Genomic DNA, 17880 nt, shown 5'->3' with positions numbered 1-17880 from the left:
GTAAAGCATGGGAAGCTGAGCCTGTAATATAGAGCAGGGCTGCAGTGTAAAGCATGGGAAGCTGAGCCTGTAATATAGAGCAGGGCTGCAGTGTAAAACATCTGATGCTGAGCCTGTAATATAGAGCAGGGCTGCAGTGTAAAGCATGGAAAGCTGAGCCTGTAATATAGAGCAGGGCTGCAGTGTAAAACATCTGATGCTGAGCCTCTAATATAGAGCAGGGCTGCAGTGTAAAGCAGGGAAAGCTGAGCCTGTAATATAGAGCAGGGCTGTAGTGTAAAGCAGGGAAAGCTGAGCCTCTAATATAGAGCAGGGCTGCAGTGTAAAGCAGGGAAAGCTGAGCCTCTAATATAGAGCAGGGCTGTAGTGTAAAGCATGGAAAGCTGAGCCTCTAATATAGAGCAGGGCTGCAGTGTAAAGCAGGGAAAGCTGAGCCTCTAATATAGAGCAGGGCTGTAGTGTAAAGCATGGGAAGCTGAGCCTCTAATATAGAGCAGGGCTGCAGTGTAAAGCAAGGAAAGCTGAGCCTCTAATATAGAGCAGGGCTGCAGTGTAAAGCAGGGAAAGCTGAGCCTCTAATATAGAGCAGGGCTGCAGTGTAAAGCATGGGAAGCTGAGCCTGTAATATAGAGCAGGGCTGCAGTGTAAAACATCTGATGCTGAGCCTGTAATATAGAGCAGGGCTGCAGTGTAAAGCATGGAAAGCTGAGCCTGTAATATAGAGCAGGGCTGCAGTGTAAAACATCTGATGCTGAGCCTCTAATATAGAGCAGGGCTGCAGTGTAAAGCAGGGAAAGCTGAGCCTGTAATATAGAGCAGGGCTGTAGTGTAAAGCAGGGAAAGCTGAGCCTCTAATATAGAGCAGGGCTGCAGTGTAAAGCAGGGAAAGCTGAGCCTCTAATATAGAGCAGGGCTGTAGTGTAAAGCATGGAAAGCTGAGCCTCTAATATAGAGCAGGGCTGCAGTGTAAAGCAGGGAAAGCTGAGCCTCTAATATAGAGCAGGGCTGTAGTGTAAAGCATGGGAAGCTGAGCCTGTAATATAGAGCAGGGCTGCAGTGTAAAGCAGGGAAAGCTGAGCCTCTAATATAGAGCAGGGCTGCAGTATAAAGCAGGGAAAGCTGAGCCTCTAATATAGAGCAGGGCTGCAGTGTAAAGCAGGGAAAGCTGAGCCTCTAATATAGAGCAGGGCTGCAGTGTAAAGCATGGGAAGCTGAGCCTCTAATATAGAGCAGGGCTGTAGTGTAAAGCATGGGAAGCTGAGCCTCTAGTATAGAGCAGGGCTGTAGTGTAAAGCATGGGAAAGCTGAGCCTCTAATATAGAGCAGGGCTGTAGTGTAAAGCAGGGAAAGCTGAGCCTCTAATATAGAGCAGGGCTGTAGTGTAAAGCATGGAAAGCTGAGCCTGTAATATAGAGCAGGGCTGTAGTGTAAAGCAGGGAAAGCTGAGCCTGTAATATAGAGCAGGGCTGCAGTGTAAAGCAGGGAAAGCTGAGCCTCTAGTATAGAGCAGGGCTGTAGTGTAAAGCATGGAAAGCGGAGCCTGTAATATAGAGCAGGGCTGTAGTGTAAAGCAGGGAAAGCTGAGCCTCTAATATAGAGCAGGGCTGTAGTGTAAAGCATGGAAAGCTGAGCCTGTAATATAGAGCAGGGCTGTAGTGTAAAGCAGGGAAGCTGAGCCTCTAATATAGAGCAGGGCTGTAGTGTAAAGCAGGGAAGCTGAGCCTCTAATATAGAGCAGGGCTGTAGTGTAAAGCAGGGAAAGCTGAGCCTCTAATATAGAGCAGGGCTGCAGTGTAAAGCATGGAAAGCTGAGCCTGTAATATAGAGCAGGGCTGTAGTGTAAAGCAGGGAAAGCTGAGCCTCTAATATAGAGCAGGGCTGCAGTGTAAAGCGGGGAAAGCTGAGCCTCTAATATAGAGCAGGGCTGTAGTGTAAAGCATGGAAAGCTGAGCCTGTAATATAGAGCAGGGCTGCAGTGTAAAGCATGGGAAGCTGAGCCTGTAATATAGAGCAGGGCTGCAGTGTAAAGCATGGGAAGCTGAGCCTGTAATATAGAGCAGGGCTGCAGTGTAAAGCATGGGAAGCTGAGCCTGTAATATAGAGCAGGGCTGCAGTGTAAAACATCTGATGCTGAGCCTGTAATATAGAGCAGGGCTGCAGTGTAAAGCAGGGAAAGCTGAGCCTCTAATATAGAGCAGGGCTGCAGTGTAAAGCATGGAAAGCTGAGCCTGTAATATAGAGCAGGGCTGCAGTGTAAAGCATGGGAAGCTGAGCCTGTAATATAGAGCAGGGCTGCAGTGTAAAGCATGGGAAGCTGAGCCTGTAATATAGAGCAGGGCTGCAGTGTAAAACATCTGATGCTGAGCCTGTAATATAGAGCAGGGCTGCAGTGTAAAGCATGGAAAGCTGAGCCTGTAATATAGAGCAGGGCTGCAGTGTAAAACATCTGATGCTGAGCCTCTAATATAGAGCAGGGCTGCAGTGTAAAGCAGGGAAGCTGAGCCTCTAATATAGAGCAGGGCTGCAGTGTAAAGCAGGGAAAGCTGAGCCTGTAATATAGAGCAGGGCTGCAGTGTAAAGCAGGGAAAGCTGAGCCTGTAATATAGAGCAGGGCTGCAGTGTAAAGCAGGGAAAGCTGAGCCTCTAATATAGAGCAGGGCTGTAGTGTAAAGCATGGAAAGCTGAGCCTCTAATATAGAGCAGGGCTGCAGTGTAAAGCATGGGAAGCTGAGCCTGTAATATAGAGCAGGGCTGTAGTGTAAAGCAGGGAAAGCTGAGCCTCTAATATAGAGCAGGGCTGCAGTGTAAAGCAGGGAAAGCTGAGCCTCTAATATAGAGCAGGGCTGCAGTGTAAAGCAGGGAAAGCTGAGCCTCTAATATAGAGCAGGGCTGCAGTGTAAAGCATGGGAAGCTGAGCCTGTAATATAGAGCAGGGCTGCAGTGTAAAGCAGGGAAAGCTGAGCCTCTAGTATAGAGCAGGGCTGTAGTGTAAAGCATGGAAAGCTGAGCCTGTAATATAGAGCAGGGCTGTAGTGTAAAGCAGGGAAAGCTGAGCCTCTAATATAGAGCAGGGCTGCAGTGTAAAGCAGGGAAAGCTGAGCCTCTAGTATAGAGCAGGGCTGTAGTGTAAAGCAGGGAAAGCTGAGCCTCTAATATAGAGCAGGGCTGCAGTGTAAAGCATGGGAAGCTGAGCCTGTAATATAGAGCAGGGCTGCAGTGTAAAGCAGGGAAAGCTGAGCCTCTAATATAGAGCAGGGCTGTAGTGTAAAGCATGGAAAGCTGAGCCTCTAATATAGAGCAGGGCTGCAGTGTAAAGCATGGGAAGCTGAGCCTGTAATATAGAGCAGGGCTGCAGTGTAAAGCAGGGAAGCTGAGCCTCTAATATAGAGCAGGGCTGTAGTGTAAAGCAGGGAAGCTGAGCCTCTAATATAGAGCAGGGCTGTAGTGTAAAGCAGGGAAAGCTGAGCCTCTAATATAGAGCAGGGCTGCAGTGTAAAGCAAGGAAAGCTGAACCTCTAATATAGAGCAGGGCTGCAGTGTAAAGCAGGGAAAGCTGAGCCTGTAATATAGAGCAGGGCTGTAGTGTAAAGCAGGGAAAGCTGAGCCTCTAATATAGAGCAGGGCTGCAGTGTAAAGCGGGGAAAGCTGAGCCTCTAATATAGAGCAGGGCTGTAGTGTAAAGCATGGAAAGCTGAGCCTGTAATATAGAGCAGGGCTGCAGTGTAAAGCATGGGAAGCTGAGCCTGTAATATAGAGCAGGGCTGCAGTGTAAAGCATGGGAAGCTGAGCCTGTAATATAGAGCAGGGCTGCAGTGTAAAACATCTGATGCTGAGCCTCTAATATAGAGCAGGGCTGCAGTGTAAAGCATGGAAAGCTGAGCCTGTAATATAGAGCAGGGCTGCAGTGTAAAGCAGGGAAAGCTGAGCCTCTAATATAGAGCAGGGCTGCAGTGTAAAGCAGGGAAAGCTGAGCCTCTAGTATAGAGCAGGGCTGCAGTGTAAAGCAGGGAAAGCTGAGCCTCTAATATAGAGCAGGGCTGCAGTGTAAAGCAGGGAAAGCTGAGCCTCTAATATAGAGCAGGGCTGTAGTGTAAAGCATGGAAAGCTGAGCCTCTAATATAGAGCAGGGCTGCAGTGTAAAGCATGGAAAGCTGAGCCTGTAATATAGAGCAGGGCTGTAGTGTAAAGCAGGGAAAGCTGAGCCTCTAATATAGAGCAGGGCTGCAGTGTAAAGCAGGGAAAGCTGAGCCTGTAATATAGAGCAGGGCTGTAGTGTAAAGCAGGGAAAGCTGAGCCTCTAATATAGAGCAGGGCTGCAGTGTAAAGCAGGGAAAGCTGAGCCTCTAATATAGAGCAGGGCTGCAGTGTAAAGCAGGGAAAGCTGAGCCTCTAATATAGAGCAGGGCTGCAGTGTAAAGCAGGGAAAGCTGAGCCTCTAATATAGAGCAGGGCTGCAGTGTAAAGCATGGGAAGCTGAGCCTGTAATATAGAGCAGGGCTGCAGTGTAAAGCAGGGAAAGCTGAGCCTCTAGTATAGAGCAGGGCTGTAGTGTAAAGCATGGAAAGCTGAGCCTGTAATATAGAGCAGGGCTGTAGTGTAAAGCAGGGAAAGCTGAGCCTCTAATATAGAGCAGGGCTGCAGTGTAAAGCAGGGAAAGCTGAGCCTCTAGTATAGAGCAGGGCTGTAGTGTAAAGCAGGGAAAGCTGAGCCTCTAATATAGAGCAGGGCTGCAGTGTAAAGCATGGGAAGCTGAGCCTGTAATATAGAGCAGGGCTGCAGTGTAAAGCAGGGAAAGCTGAGCCTCTAATATAGAGCAGGGCTGTAGTGTAAAGCATGGAAAGCTGAGCCTCTAATATAGAGCAGGGCTGCAGTGTAAAGCATGGGAAGCTGAGCCTGTAATATAGAGCAGGGCTGCAGTGTAAAGCAGGGAAGCTGAGCCTCTAATATAGAGCAGGGCTGTAGTGTAAAGCAGGGAAAGCTGAGCCTGTAATATAGAGCAGGGCTGCAGTGTAAAGCATGGGAAGCTGAGCCTGTAATATAGAGCAGGGCTGCAGTGTAAAGCATGGGAAGCTGAGCCTGTAATATAGAGCAGGGCTGTAGTGTAAAGCATGGAAAGCTGAGCCTCTAATATAGAGCAGGGCTGCAGTGTAAAGCATGGAAAGCTGAGCCTCTAATATAGAGCAGGGCTGCAGTGTAAAGCATGGGAAGCTGAGCCTGTAATATAGAGCAGGGCTGTAGTGTAAAGCAGGGAAGCTGAGCCTGTAATATAGAGCAGGGCTGCAGTGTAAAACATCTGATGCTGAGCCTCTAATATAGAGCAGGGCTGCAGTGTAAAGCAGGGAAAGCTGAGCCTGTAATATAGAGCAGGGCTGCAGTGTAAAGCATGGGAAGCTGAGCCTCTAATATAGAGCAGGGCTGCAGTGTAAAGCAGGGAAAGCTGAGCCTGTAATATAGAGCAGGGCTGCAGTGTAAAGCATGGGAAGCTGAGCCTGTAATATAGAGCAGGGCTGCAGTGTAAAGCATGGGAAGCTGAGCCTGTAATATAGAGCAGGGCTGCAGTGTAAAACATCTGATGCTGAGCCTCTAATATAGAGCAGGGCTGCAGTGTAAAGCAGGGAAAGCTGAGCCTGTAATATAGAGCAGGGCTGTAGTGTAAAGCAGGGAAAGCTGAGCCTCTAATATAGAGCAGGGCTGTAGTGTAAAGCAGGGAAAGCTGAGCCTCTAATATAGAGCAGGGCTGCAGTGTAAAGCAGGGAAAGCTGAGCCTCTAATATAGAGCAGGGCTGTAGTGTAAAGCATGGAAAGCTGAGCCTCTAATATAGAGCAGGGCTGCAGTGTAAAGCAGGGAAAGCTGAGCCTCTAATATAGAGCAGGGCTGTAGTGTAAAGCATGGGAAGCTGAGCCTCTAATATAGAGCAGGGCTGCAGTGTAAAGCATGGAAAGCTGAGCCTCTAATATAGAGCAGGGCTGCAGTGTAAAGCATGGGAAGCTGAGCCTCTAATATAGAGCAGGGCTGTAGTGTAAAGCATGGGAAGCTGAGCCTGTAATATAGAGCAGGGCTGCAGTGTAAAGCATCTGATGCTGAGCCTGTAATATAGAGCAGGGCTGCAGTGTAAAGCATCTGATGCTGAGCCTGTAATATAGAGCAGGGCTGCAGTGTAAAGCATGCTGGACATTCTCACACTTTTGGATTTTTTGTATTCACAGAAGAAGTTCCTTCAGGCCATTAAGACGTACTGCGGGGCTATGGACGGCCTGACTGTGGGTGAGAGCGGGGGCTGGGCCGGAGGTAACAGGTTCCTGGGGGTGCGTCACTAATCTCTGTCCTCCTTCGCAGACGTGCAGCCGTACACTGATCCCCTGTACAGTGATGAGACCATGGCGGTCACACAGGTTCCCACCGTCCTGCGTAAGTCCTGAGCGCTCTGCAGTCACGGCCCAGGCGCCATGTTGTGATATGGAACAAGCTTTGCGGCAGCTGTAAAGTGAGCTGCTCTATAGTGTGGCTGCTTTACTGACCTCTAGTGGATAGGTGGGGAAATGCATTTTTTTTTTTTTTTAATTACAGACGGTGAGAAATCTTTGAGGAGCCCCCCGAGGTCTCCGAAACCCGAGGATGATGGGAGAGCAGGGAGAACGTCGCCAGGTATGATGGGGGGCGGTGAGGCTCGGGGGAGGGGGCGCACGAGCGCGGCTGATGCTAATGTCTTCTAGATTTCAGGAGCAGACCCTCCTATAGACCCCCGCCCAGTGTGATCTCCTACATCTGCAAGGTGATAATTACCCCCCCCCCCTCCGGGGTCCGGTGGGAAATGGCTGATAACAGGGAGCAATAGATCGCTGACATATACGTTTCCTTCTCTTTTTTCAGCTTCACGACAGAAAGGGACATTTCCTGGTGGTGAAAGCGAAGGAGATGGGTCTCCCAGTGTACGTGTCCCCCCCGGAGCAGAACTCGCAATTCTGCACAGCTGGAATCTGCCAGCATGCTCTGCTTGTGCAGCTCCTGGTGATTTGCATTTTGGGGGGGGTATGCGGTGACACCACTCTGCTCACCATTGTCTCCACCCCAGGGGGACGCGCGAGATCGGGCCGCTCATCACACAGCTGAAGGCCGGCAGGAGCGTCACGTACGGGGGCAGAGAGGTAACGGGGCAGATACCGGGCCTCGCCATTGGCCGGCGGCTTCTGTTTATTGATTGATGTTTTGGTCGTCTTCGACCATCAGGTCTCCCCTGCAGACGTCCTGGACCCCGATATCCCCGGCCCGACCTTTATCGTGGTGGAGTGTCCGAGCGAAGACTTCATAGGTCCCGTCACTGAGAACGCTGCATGGAAGAGGTGTGGCGGCTGCGGGGAGGTGGCGGCTGCGGGGAGGTGGTTGCGGGAAAGCGGCTGCGGGGAGGCGGTTGTGGGGAAGCGGCGGCGGGGCAGGAGGTGCTGCAGGCTTATGCCTTTTATTTCTTCCAGGTATCAGGAGGGTAAACCCGAGACGGCGGTCTCCTTGGTGATACACGTGACCCCCGAACACATTCTCAACCGCATCACGTACCGGCAGTGGATGGAGAGGTGAGCCCCGCTGTCATACTGCTGAGTCGCCACCAGAGGGCAGCAGAGTCCAGGAAATGACGTCTGCTCGCCTCGGAGCTCAGGGGGCTGCAGTAACGGCCCCCCGATTCTCGGGAACATTTAGAAGCCCTTCATTCTCGCCCCCAGTTTCGGCCCCGGCACGGACCACCTTCTCCTGAACGAGCACGCCTCCACCGTACATAACCTGAGCAGCTACAAGGTCCAGAGCCAGCTGCACCTGATCCACCCGGACATCTTCCCGCAGCTCCCGGAGATCCGGCCCCCCGCCGTGAGTCGCCGCTTTCCTTTTCTCCACTTTCTTACTGATCCCAATTAATAGTTTCCCTTTTTGGTGAAGGACGAGGCGTCCGCCGGGCCCGGGGTGCGGGCAGAGTGCCTGCTGAAATACCAGCTGAGGCCCCAGGTGGGCTGGCAGAGGTGAGCAGACCAATGTACAAAATGTGGCTCCTCAGGGGCGGGGCTTTGAAGTGTCAGCCAATCGGCTGCATGTGTTTCTGCTCCGCCCTTGAGGGGGATATTTACACCCTTTTTTTTTATTATTTGCCCTTTGCAGAGATCAGGTGGCCCAGAATCAGACCTGTGAGTTTGTGAAGGAGGCAATGGAGCTGCCGGGGTTCGGTAGGGCGCTGGAGGAGTGTCGGAGGCTCCTGCAGGCGGAGGACACGCCGGCCGTGGGTGAGTACAGGTGGAAAGCGCCCCCTGATGGTGACGGGAAGGAAGTGTTATCTCTCCCTGTCCTGCAGAGGGCGACGCGCAGCATCCGGAGGTCGTGTTTCTAGGGACGGGCTCCGCGGTCCCCATGAAGACGCGTAATGTCAGCAGCACCCTGGTGCACGTCAGGTAAGCCATCGCCTCGGGGCGGACCACCCTGGAGCTCCCCATAGTGACCCCTGCGTTCCTCCACAGCCCCTCCGCCCTGCTGCTCCTGGACTGCGGCGAGGGGACGTTCGGGCAGCTGCACCGACACTACGGAGACCGCGTGGACGAAGTCCTCACCCGCCTCTCCGCAGTCTTCATCTCCCACATCCACGCCGACCACCACACGGTAAGAGTGCGGCTGAGGCCCCCGGGTGGCGGCACTATGGCCGGAGGGTAACGCCTCTATATGTCCCCCGGATGGCGGCACTATGGCCGGAGGGTAACGCCTCTGTATGTCCCCTGGATCGCGGCACTATGGCCGGAGGGTAACGCCTCTATATGTCCCCCGGATGGCGGCACTATGGCCGGAGGGTAACGCCTCTATATGTCCCCCGGATGGCGGCACTATGGCCGGAGGGTAACGCCTCTATATGTCCCCCGGATGGCGGCACTATGGCCGGAGGGTAACGCCTCTATATGTCCCCCGGATGGCGGCACTATGGCCGGAGGGTAACGCCTCTGTATGTCCCCTGGATGGCGGCACTATGGCCGGAGGGTAACGCCTCTATATGTCCCCCGGATGGCGGCACTATGGCCGGAGGGTAACGCCTCTGTATGTCCCCTGGATGGCGGCACTATGGCCGGAGGGTAACGCCTCTATATGTCCCCCGGATGGCGGCACTATGGCTGGAGGGTAACGCCTCTATATGTCCCCCGGATGGCGGCACTATGGCCGGAGGGTAACGCCTCTATATGTCCCCCGGATGGCGGCACTATGGCCGGAGGGTAACGCCTCTATATGTCCCCCGGATGGCGGCACTATGGCCGGAGGGTAACGCCTCTATATGTCCCCCGGATGGCGGCACTATGGCCAGAGGGTAACGCCTCTATATGTCCCCCGGATGGCGGCACTATGGCCGGAGGGTAACGCCTCTATATGTCCCCCGGATGGCGGCACTATGGCCGGAGGGTAACGCCTCTATATGTCCCCCGGATGGCGGCACTATGGCCGGAGGGTAACGCCTCTATATGTCCCCCGGATGGCGGCACTATGGCCGGAGGGTAACGCCTCTGTATGTCCCCTGGATGGCGGCACTATGGCCGGAGGGTAACGCCTCTATATGTCCCCCGGATGGCGGCACTATGGCCGGAGGGTAACGCCTCTGTATGTCCCCTGGATGGCGGCACTATGGCCGGAGGGTAACGCCTCTATATGTCCCCCGGATGGCGGCACTATGGCTGGAGGGTAACGCCTCTATATGTCCCCCGGATGGCGGCACTATGGCCGGAGGGTAACGCCTCTATATGTCCCCCGGATGGCGGCACTATGGCCGGAGGGTAACGCCTCTATATGTCCCCCGGATGGCGGCACTATGGCCGGAGGGTAACGCCTCTATATGTCCCCCGGATGGCGGCACTATGGCCGGAGGGTAACGCCTCTATATGTCCCCCGGATGGCGGCACTATGGCCGGAGGGTAACGCCTCTATATGTCCCCCGGATGGCGGCACTATGGCCGGAGGGTAACGCTTCCATATGTCCCGCAGGGTCTCCTCCGTCTGGTGCTGGAACGAGAGCGGGCGCTGGTGAGTACGAGAGAAGGGGCTGCACCACAGCTGCAGTACAACCTGCAGCCAGCAGAGATGGTGGCGCTGTTTGCAGGAGACTTTACCTAATATATTCAGGGATGGTAGTCCTCTCGGGGGCCACGTGTCGGCCCCCCGCTACTCCTGATATGTTGTGTTCTGCTCCAGGCGTCTCTCGGGAAGCCGTTCAGCCCCATCATGGTGATAGGACCCACCATCCTGATGACCTGGTTAAACCAGTACAACGACAGCTGCCAGGAGGTCCTCCACAATATCAGGTGAGGCCACTGGCCATAGTGACCGCTGCAGCCAGTCACTGGTCCTTCACACACAACCCCCTGATGTGACGGGACATTGTGTAATACCTCACTTCCCCTCTGGGAGCGCTGCAGGCAGTGTGGCTCGGTGGTCTCTTACTGACTGTTTCCTACGCAGCTTCATCCCATCCTGGAGTTTGATGGAAACCTCAGAAGTGGATTGTCCCAAGACTCGAGGCCTGATCGCCGCCCTGCTGGAGACGTACCGGCTAGAAAAGGTACAGCGTCTACACAGAACGCCGGTCACTTCCAGAGCTGCGCTCCGTCACTGTACAAGGCTATCGGCCTGGAGCTGAGAAGAACTGTGAGCGCAGCTCTGGGTGTGACTGGAGGATAAGAACTGTGTGCACAGCTCTGGGTGTGACTGGAGGATAAGAACTGTGTGCGCAGATATGGGTGTAACCAGAGGATAAGAACTGAGCGCAACTCTGGTGTGACTGGAGGATTAGAACGGCGAGCGCAGCTCTGGGTGTGACTTTGAGAATTGCGAGCGCACCTCTGGGTGTGACTGGAGGATAAGGAGAATGGTGAGCGCAGCTCTGGGTGTGACTGGAGGATAATCCCCTCTCGCTTGTCCAGTTTCAGACCTGCTTCGTCCGTCACTGTAAGAACGCCTTTGGCTGCGCCATCGTCCACCAGTCCGGTTGGAAGTTGGTGTTTTCGGGGGACACGATGCCGTGCGACGCTCTGGTCAGGATGGGTAAGATGGAGGCAGCGCGGGCGGCCATGTTCGAGGCAGTCGCCTAAATAGCAATTCCCTAACGTGACGCCTGTATTATTATCAGGGAAGGACGCCAGCCTGCTGATCCACGAGGCCACGCTGGAGGACGGGCTGGAGCAGGACGCCATCGACAAGGCGCACAGGTAGAGCCGCCAGCACAGCAGTGGAGGACGCACTCTTGGCTCTGCTGTAACCTGTGCTCCAGGAGGGCCGCACGCCCGGCTCTGCTGTAACCCGTGCTCAAGGAGGTCGCACACCCGGCTCTGCTATATCCCGTGTTCCAGGGAGCCGCACGCCTGGCTCTGCTATAACCTGTACTCCAGGGAGCCGCACGCCCAGCTCTGCTATAACCCGTGCTCCGGGGGGCCGCACGCCCGGCTCTGCTGTAACCCATGCTCCAGGGGGCCACTTCCCCGCCTCTGCTGTAACCCGTGCTCCAGGGGGCCGCACGCCTGGCTCTGCTGTAACCCGTGCTCCAGGGGGCCGCACACCCAGCTCTGCTGTAACCCGTGCTCCAGGGGGCCGCACGCCCAGCTCTGCTATAACTTTTGCTCCAGGGGCCGCACGCCCGGCTCTGCTGTAACCCGTGCTTCGGGGGGACGCACGCCCGGCTCTGCTGTAACTCGTGCTCCGGGGGGCCGCACGCTCGGCTCTGCTGTAACCTGTGCTCCAGGGGCCGCACGCCCGGCTCTGCTGTAACTCGTGCTCCGGGGGGCCGCACGCTCGGCTCTGCTCTGCTATATCCCGTGCTCCGTGGGGCCGCACACCCGGCTCTGCTGTAACCTATGCTCCATGGGGGCCGCACGCCCGGCTCTGCTATAACTCGTGCTCCGGGGGGGCCGCATGCCCGGCTCTGCTGTAACTTGTGCTCCGGGGGGCCGCACGCCCGGCTCTGCTGTAACCTGTCCTCGTCCCTTACAGCACAACCTCGCAGGCCATCGCCGTCGGGATGAACATGAACGCCGACTTCATGATGCTGAACCACTTCAGTCAGCGCTACGCCAAGCTGCCCCTGATGAGCGACGTCTTCAGCGGGAAGGTCGGGGTCTCCTTCGATCACATGAGGGTCAGTCGCTTCTTAGCCCCTGGACCGTCACGTTGCAGTGATCTCTTTGCTCACGGTGTCCGTTGCTGCGTTTCAGATCCGTCTGCGCGACCTGCAGACCCTCCCCAAGCTGATGGCGCCGCTCCGGGCCTTGTTCGCCGAAGATCTGGAAGAACTAGAGGAGCGGAAGCAGAAGAGGGAACAGCGGCTGCAGGAACCGGAGGCCCCGAGCGACGCCAAACGGGACCTGGACGACGCTGCCAACATGGCCGCCACCGACGTCAAGAGGTTAAAGGCCAACTGAGCGTCCTAAGGGGGTCCTGAGTCACGTGATCTCGGAACGAAGTGTCCAGATGGGGGGGATCCTCAGAAGCGCGCGTCGCAGCACAGGGATCTGCCCAGGACACCAGATCGGTCCCCATTTCTGAAGGCCCAAGTATCGTGGCCTTAAAGGGAACTATTTATTTTTAGGATGATGCCTTTAATCTTTGAGAGTATTTTATTTTAATAAAAGCGTTCATCAAAATTCAGAGCAATTACAGATGTAAACTTTTGCAAACGTCTAAAATAGAGATCAATCGTTTTGTGTACACAGCTCAAGTGCAGCCCTATGTGTAAAACTACAACTCCCAGAATTCCTCCCTAACACGCATGCAGTCAGGGCATGCTGGGAGTTGTAGTCTCACACTGGCTCCGGTTTCCTAAGTAATTACAAACTATAAACCCTTTTTACACAGAAGTCTGCACTGGAGCTGCATACCCACAACGGGGGGGATGCGTCGGAGCCTGAACCCTTACTGTCTGAATATAGATGGGGGATCAGGCAGAGAGTGTGTGATCGGGGAATGTCTTTAAATACATGAACCTGAGTTTGGTTTTTTTTTTCCTGACTTTTTGGAGCGGAAAGTTTGAAATTTGGAAAGTTGTTCCCCCCCCTCATTTTTTGTTCAAATACTGCTTCAAAAACTCCTCGAAATACTCATCTTTTATTTTTCACGGCAGATTTCCATAAACTAGTAATACTAGAAGGGCATCTGTACACGATTTGGGAGAAAGTTTATAAAAAAAAAAGTAAAGAAAAAAATTAAAAATAAAGCGGCTTGATCTCTATTTTTTCATGTGCACAGGTCAGATGCAGCCCTCTGTGTTTCTATGGTAACAGACTACAAACAAACCTTCCGTGTAGTCTGAGCCCGCAGGCCTCACCAGTTGATGTAGGATGTGTGGGCTGAGCAATTCATTACATAGTGGAATGTGCTGAGAACAATAAAACAAAAATGATCATCAATATAAATCAGAATTACTATAACACGGAGGTCTGGGGTTGGAATGATGCTCAAAATAAAAGAGAAAAAAACATTACAGGCTGATCCAACTTCAGTGGAAATACAGTTAGGTCCATATATATTTGGACAGAGACAACATTTTTCTAATTCTGGTTATAGACATTACCACAATGTATTTTAAACAAAACAATTCAGATGCAGTTGAAGTTCAGACTTTCAGCTTTCATTTGAGGGTATCCACATTAAAATTGGATGAAGGGTTTAGGAGTTTCAGCTCCTTAACATGTGCCTCCCTGTTTTTAAAGGGACCGAAAGTAATTGGACAGATTCAATAATTTTAAATAAAATGTTCATTTCTAGTACTTGGTTGAAAACCCTTTGTTGGCAATGACTGCCTGAAGTCTTGAACTCATGGACACCACCAGACGCTGTGTTTCCTCCTTTTTGGTGCTCGGCCAGGCCTTCACTGCGGTGGTTTTCAGTTGCTGTTTGTTTGTGGCCTTTCTGTCTGAAGTTTAGTCTTTAACAAGTGAAATGCTGCTCAATTGGGTTGAGATCAGGTGACTGACTTGGCCATTCAAGAATATTCCACTTCTTTGCTTTAATAAACTCCTGGGTTGCTTTGGCTTTATGTTTTGGGTCATTGTCCATCTGTAGTATGAAACGACGACCAATCAGTTTGGCTGCATTTGGCTGGATCTGAGCACACAGTATGGCGGCTCTGAAGACCTCAGAATTCATTCCTGTGTCACATCATCCATAAACACTAGTGACCCAGTGCCACTGGCAGCCATGCATGCCCAAGCCATCACACTGCCTCCGCCGTGTTTACAGATGATGTGGTATGCTTTGGATCATGAGCTGTACCACGCCTTCGCCATACTTTTCTCTTTCCATCATTCTGGTAGAGGTTGATCTTGGTTTCATCTGTCCACAGAATGTTCTTCCAGACCTGTGCTGGCTTTTTTAGATGTTTTTTAGCCTTTTTATTCTTGATGCTTATGAGTGGCTGCACCGTGCAGTGAACCCTCTGTAGTTACTTTCATGCAGTCTTCTCTTTATGGTAGATTTGGATATTGATCCTCCGACCTCCTGGAGAGTGTTGGTCACTTGGTTGGCTGTTGTGAAGGGGTTTCTCTTCACCATGGAGATTATTCTGCGATCATCCACCACTGTTGTCTTCCGTGGGCGCCCAGGTCTTTTTGCATTGATGAGTTCACCAGTGCTTTCTTTCTTTCTCAGGATGCACCAAACTCTAGATTTTGCCACTCCTAATATTGTAGCAATTTCTCGGATGGGTTTTTTCTGTTTTCGCAGCTTAAGGATGGCTTGTTTCACCTGCATGGAGAGCTCCTTTGACCGCATGTTTACTTCACAGCAAAACCTTCCAAATGCAAGCACCACACCTCAAATCAACTCCAGGCCTTTTATCTGCTTAATTGAGAATGACATAACGAAGGGATTGCCCACACCTGTCCATGAAATGGCCTTGGAGTCAATTGTCCAATTACTTTTGGTCCCTTTAAAAACAGGGAGGCACATGTTAAGGAGCTGAAACTCCTAAACCCTTCATCCAATTTTAATCTGGATATCCTCAAATGAAAGCTGAAAGTCTGAACTTCAACTGCATCTGAATTGTTTTGTTTAAAATTCATTGTGGTAATGTCTGTAACCAAAATTAGAAAAATTTTGTCTCTGTCTAAATATATATGGACCTAACTGTACCTCAGGACAAGGAAATGATGCTCAGTAGTGTGTGTGGCCTCCACGTGCCTGTATGACCTCCCTACAACGCCTGGGCATGCTCCTGATGAGGCGGCGCATGGTCTCCTGAGGGATCTCCTCCCAGACCTAGACTAAAGCATCCGCCAACTCCTGGACAGTCTGTGGTGCAACGTGACGTTGGTGGATGGTGCGAGACATGATGTCCCAGATGTGGTCAATCGGATTCAGGTCTGGGGAACGGGCGGGCCAGTCCATAGCTTCAATGCCTTCATCTTGCAGGAACTGCTGACACACTCCAGCCACATGAGGTCTGGCATTGTCCTGCATTAGGAGGAACCCAGGGCCAACCGCACGAGCATATGGTCTCACAAGGGGACTGAGGATCTCATCTCGGTACCTAATGGCAGTCAGGCTACCCTGGCGAGGACATGGAGACAAAATGCCACCAAACACCATTACTGACCCACTGCCAAACCGGTCATGCTGAAGGATGTTGCAGGCAGCAGATCGCTCTCCACGGCGTCTCCAGACTCTGTCACGTGCTCAGTGTGAACCTGCTTTCATCTGTGAAGAGCACAGGGTGCCAGTGGCGAATCTGCCAATCGCCCTGCACGGTGTCGGGCTGTAAGCACAACACCCACTTGTGGACGGTGGCACTCATACCACCTCATGGAAGCTGTTTCTGACAGTTTGAGCAGACACATGGTTAGTGGCCTGCTGGAGGTCATTTTGCAGGGCTCTGGCACTGCTCCTCCTTGCACAAATGAGCTAGCGATCTTGCTGCTGGGTTGTTGCCCTCCTATGTCACCCTACACGTATCCTGATGTACCAACCTGCCTCCTGGTATCTGCTCCACGCTCTGAACACTACCCTTCTTGCCACAGCTCGCATTGATGTGCCATCCTGGATGAGCTGCACTATCTGAGCAACTTCTGTGGGTTGTAGACACCACCTCATGCTACTGTACAGTACCTCTAGGGGTGAGAGCAATGACAAAATGCAAAAGTGACCAAAACAACAGCCAAGAAGGATGAGAACAGAGAAATGGTCTGTGGTCACCCCATGCAGAACCGCTCCTTTAGGCCGGGATCACACATACGCGAGATACGGCCGAGTCTCGCAGGTGAAAACCCAGCTCTGGCGCCGGCACTCCGGAGCGGAGCGTGCAGTCGCACAGCAATACATGGAGCTGCACGCACCACTCTGGAGTGCCGGTGCCAGAGCTGGGTTTTCACCTGCGAGACTCGGCCGTACCTCGCGTATGTGTGATCCCGGCCTTATAGGGGTTGTCTTGCTAATTGCCAATCATTTCTACCTGTTGTCTTTTCCATTTGCACAACAGCAGGAGAAATTGATTCACAATCAGTGTTGCTTCGTAACTGGACAGGCTGATTTCGCAGAAGTGATTGACTTTGAGTTACATTGTGTTCTTTAAGTGTTCCCTTTATTTTTTTGAGCAATATATTATAATATTTACTTCATAAAATGTGCCCTAATCGATATCCTAGATCATAACATATCCTTTCATTATCTCATTAATTTTGACATAAATTACATTTATGTATATTCTGATAAAACCCAAAGTACATTTTTAGAACATTTGTTTCACCTTTTTTGTGTTGAGAATAACGATATTTGACTTATCTTTAGTTCCAAATCCTTATAATATATTTCTGAGAACCACCTATGTGTTGATTGGTCTACCTAGCTGTCAGTCATCCGGAAAATGTGGCTGACCATGTCCTAAATAAACCTACACAGGGGTCACGCTATCGACATGTGCAAATATAGTTGCATATCCCCCATAGAACACTATAAATATAGGTATGTAATAACTTGACCATTAAAAGGGACTTTGGTCAGGAACCCTATTTAGACTTATTATTACTCCACATCCTGGCATTTATCGAGATTTAGTGGCTCACAGCTGTGACTACAATCCTTGTAGCTGTGATCTTGCATACATCCCATTTGGATGTATGTGTATTTTACAATTCATACTATATTTTAATGATTATGTAAAAAAAGTTAATTTTTATTCACACATTTTCCTTTCTTCCCCTCCCTACTAGTCTCCAGTCAATGTAATGAAAATCCACAATATAAAATCCAGTTATCGGTTGCGACAAAAAGGTTATGACACCTTTTTTGGCCACCAGGTCTAGATTTTTTTTTCAGAGTGTAAGGGCACCGTAATGGGGTCTATTTCACCCAATATACACTAAATAATAGGTAATAAATAGGGATTAGCAAACACACTTTGATAACATCCCAGTATTTTGGGCGTGCTCAGATAATATGTTTGAGTCCCTGCAACTGCATGTTTGGTGGCTGTTAGGCAATCCCCACATGTATTGCGGGAGTCTATCAGACACAAAACATGCAACCTCAGGGACTTTAACATCTTATTTGAGCACACCAAAGATACTCGGATAACACCCGAGTATGCTCGCTCATCAACAGTAACAAATAGCAAAATACTAGAATACTGCTTAAATTACTTTAAATAATCCCCCATTAATCAAGTAGTTTTATGGTATGTTGCTAATTATTTATTACCTAATATTTAGTGTATATTGGGTGAAACAGACCCCATTATGGTGCCCCTACACTGTGGGGGAAAAAGTCTGTGATCCCTTAAATATAAAACACTACAGTAGAGATGGTTACCAGATTGGATTACTTTAATCTGGTAACCATCTCTACTGTAGTGTTTCATATTTAAGGGGTCACAGACTTTTTTTTCCAGACTG

General features: G+C 51.4%; 1 protein-coding gene across 5 annotated transcripts in view; it reads left to right on the top strand.

Annotated features, from left to right (window-relative positions):
• The window catches only part of ELAC2 (elaC ribonuclease Z 2), a 55862-nt gene that overhangs the window by 32593 nt on the left and 5389 nt on the right, over positions 1 to 17880 (top strand). Inside the window, exons 5-24 of one of the 5 annotated variants that reach the window (XM_077254621.1) lie at positions 6208 to 6265; positions 6338 to 6409; positions 6569 to 6646; positions 6715 to 6773; positions 6872 to 6930; positions 7074 to 7146; positions 7229 to 7341; positions 7471 to 7569; positions 7717 to 7858; positions 7928 to 8007; positions 8144 to 8265; positions 8334 to 8430; positions 8497 to 8635; positions 9995 to 10033; positions 10202 to 10311; positions 10469 to 10568; positions 10930 to 11050; positions 11136 to 11214; positions 11993 to 12137; positions 12214 to 12646. In XM_077254621.1, the coding sequence (XP_077110736.1) occupies positions 6208 to 6265; positions 6338 to 6409; positions 6569 to 6646; positions 6715 to 6773; positions 6872 to 6930; positions 7074 to 7146; positions 7229 to 7341; positions 7471 to 7569; positions 7717 to 7858; positions 7928 to 8007; positions 8144 to 8265; positions 8334 to 8430; positions 8497 to 8635; positions 9995 to 10033; positions 10202 to 10311; positions 10469 to 10568; positions 10930 to 11050; positions 11136 to 11214; positions 11993 to 12137; positions 12214 to 12420 (1992 nt within the window). In that variant the 3' untranslated portion in view covers positions 12421 to 12646. Of the gene's footprint in view, positions 1 to 6207; positions 6266 to 6337; positions 6410 to 6568; positions 6647 to 6714; positions 6774 to 6871; positions 6931 to 7073; positions 7147 to 7228; positions 7342 to 7470; positions 7570 to 7716; positions 7859 to 7927; positions 8008 to 8143; positions 8266 to 8333; positions 8431 to 8496; positions 8636 to 9994; positions 10034 to 10201; positions 10312 to 10468; positions 10569 to 10929; positions 11051 to 11135; positions 11215 to 11992; positions 12138 to 12213; positions 12647 to 17880 lie in introns of those variants that run through there. The other 4 variants (XM_077254623.1, XM_077254620.1, XM_077254622.1 and 1 more) reach the window with 4 other exon arrangements.

This window comes from Ranitomeya variabilis, chromosome 4 (genome assembly GCF_051348905.1).
Source record: "Ranitomeya variabilis isolate aRanVar5 chromosome 4, aRanVar5.hap1, whole genome shotgun sequence".
In the NCBI taxonomy this organism is placed as follows: domain Eukaryota; kingdom Metazoa; phylum Chordata; class Amphibia; order Anura; family Dendrobatidae; genus Ranitomeya; species Ranitomeya variabilis.
Note: the sequence above shows the minus strand (reverse complement) of the source record. Positions and strands in the feature narration are given on the sequence as shown.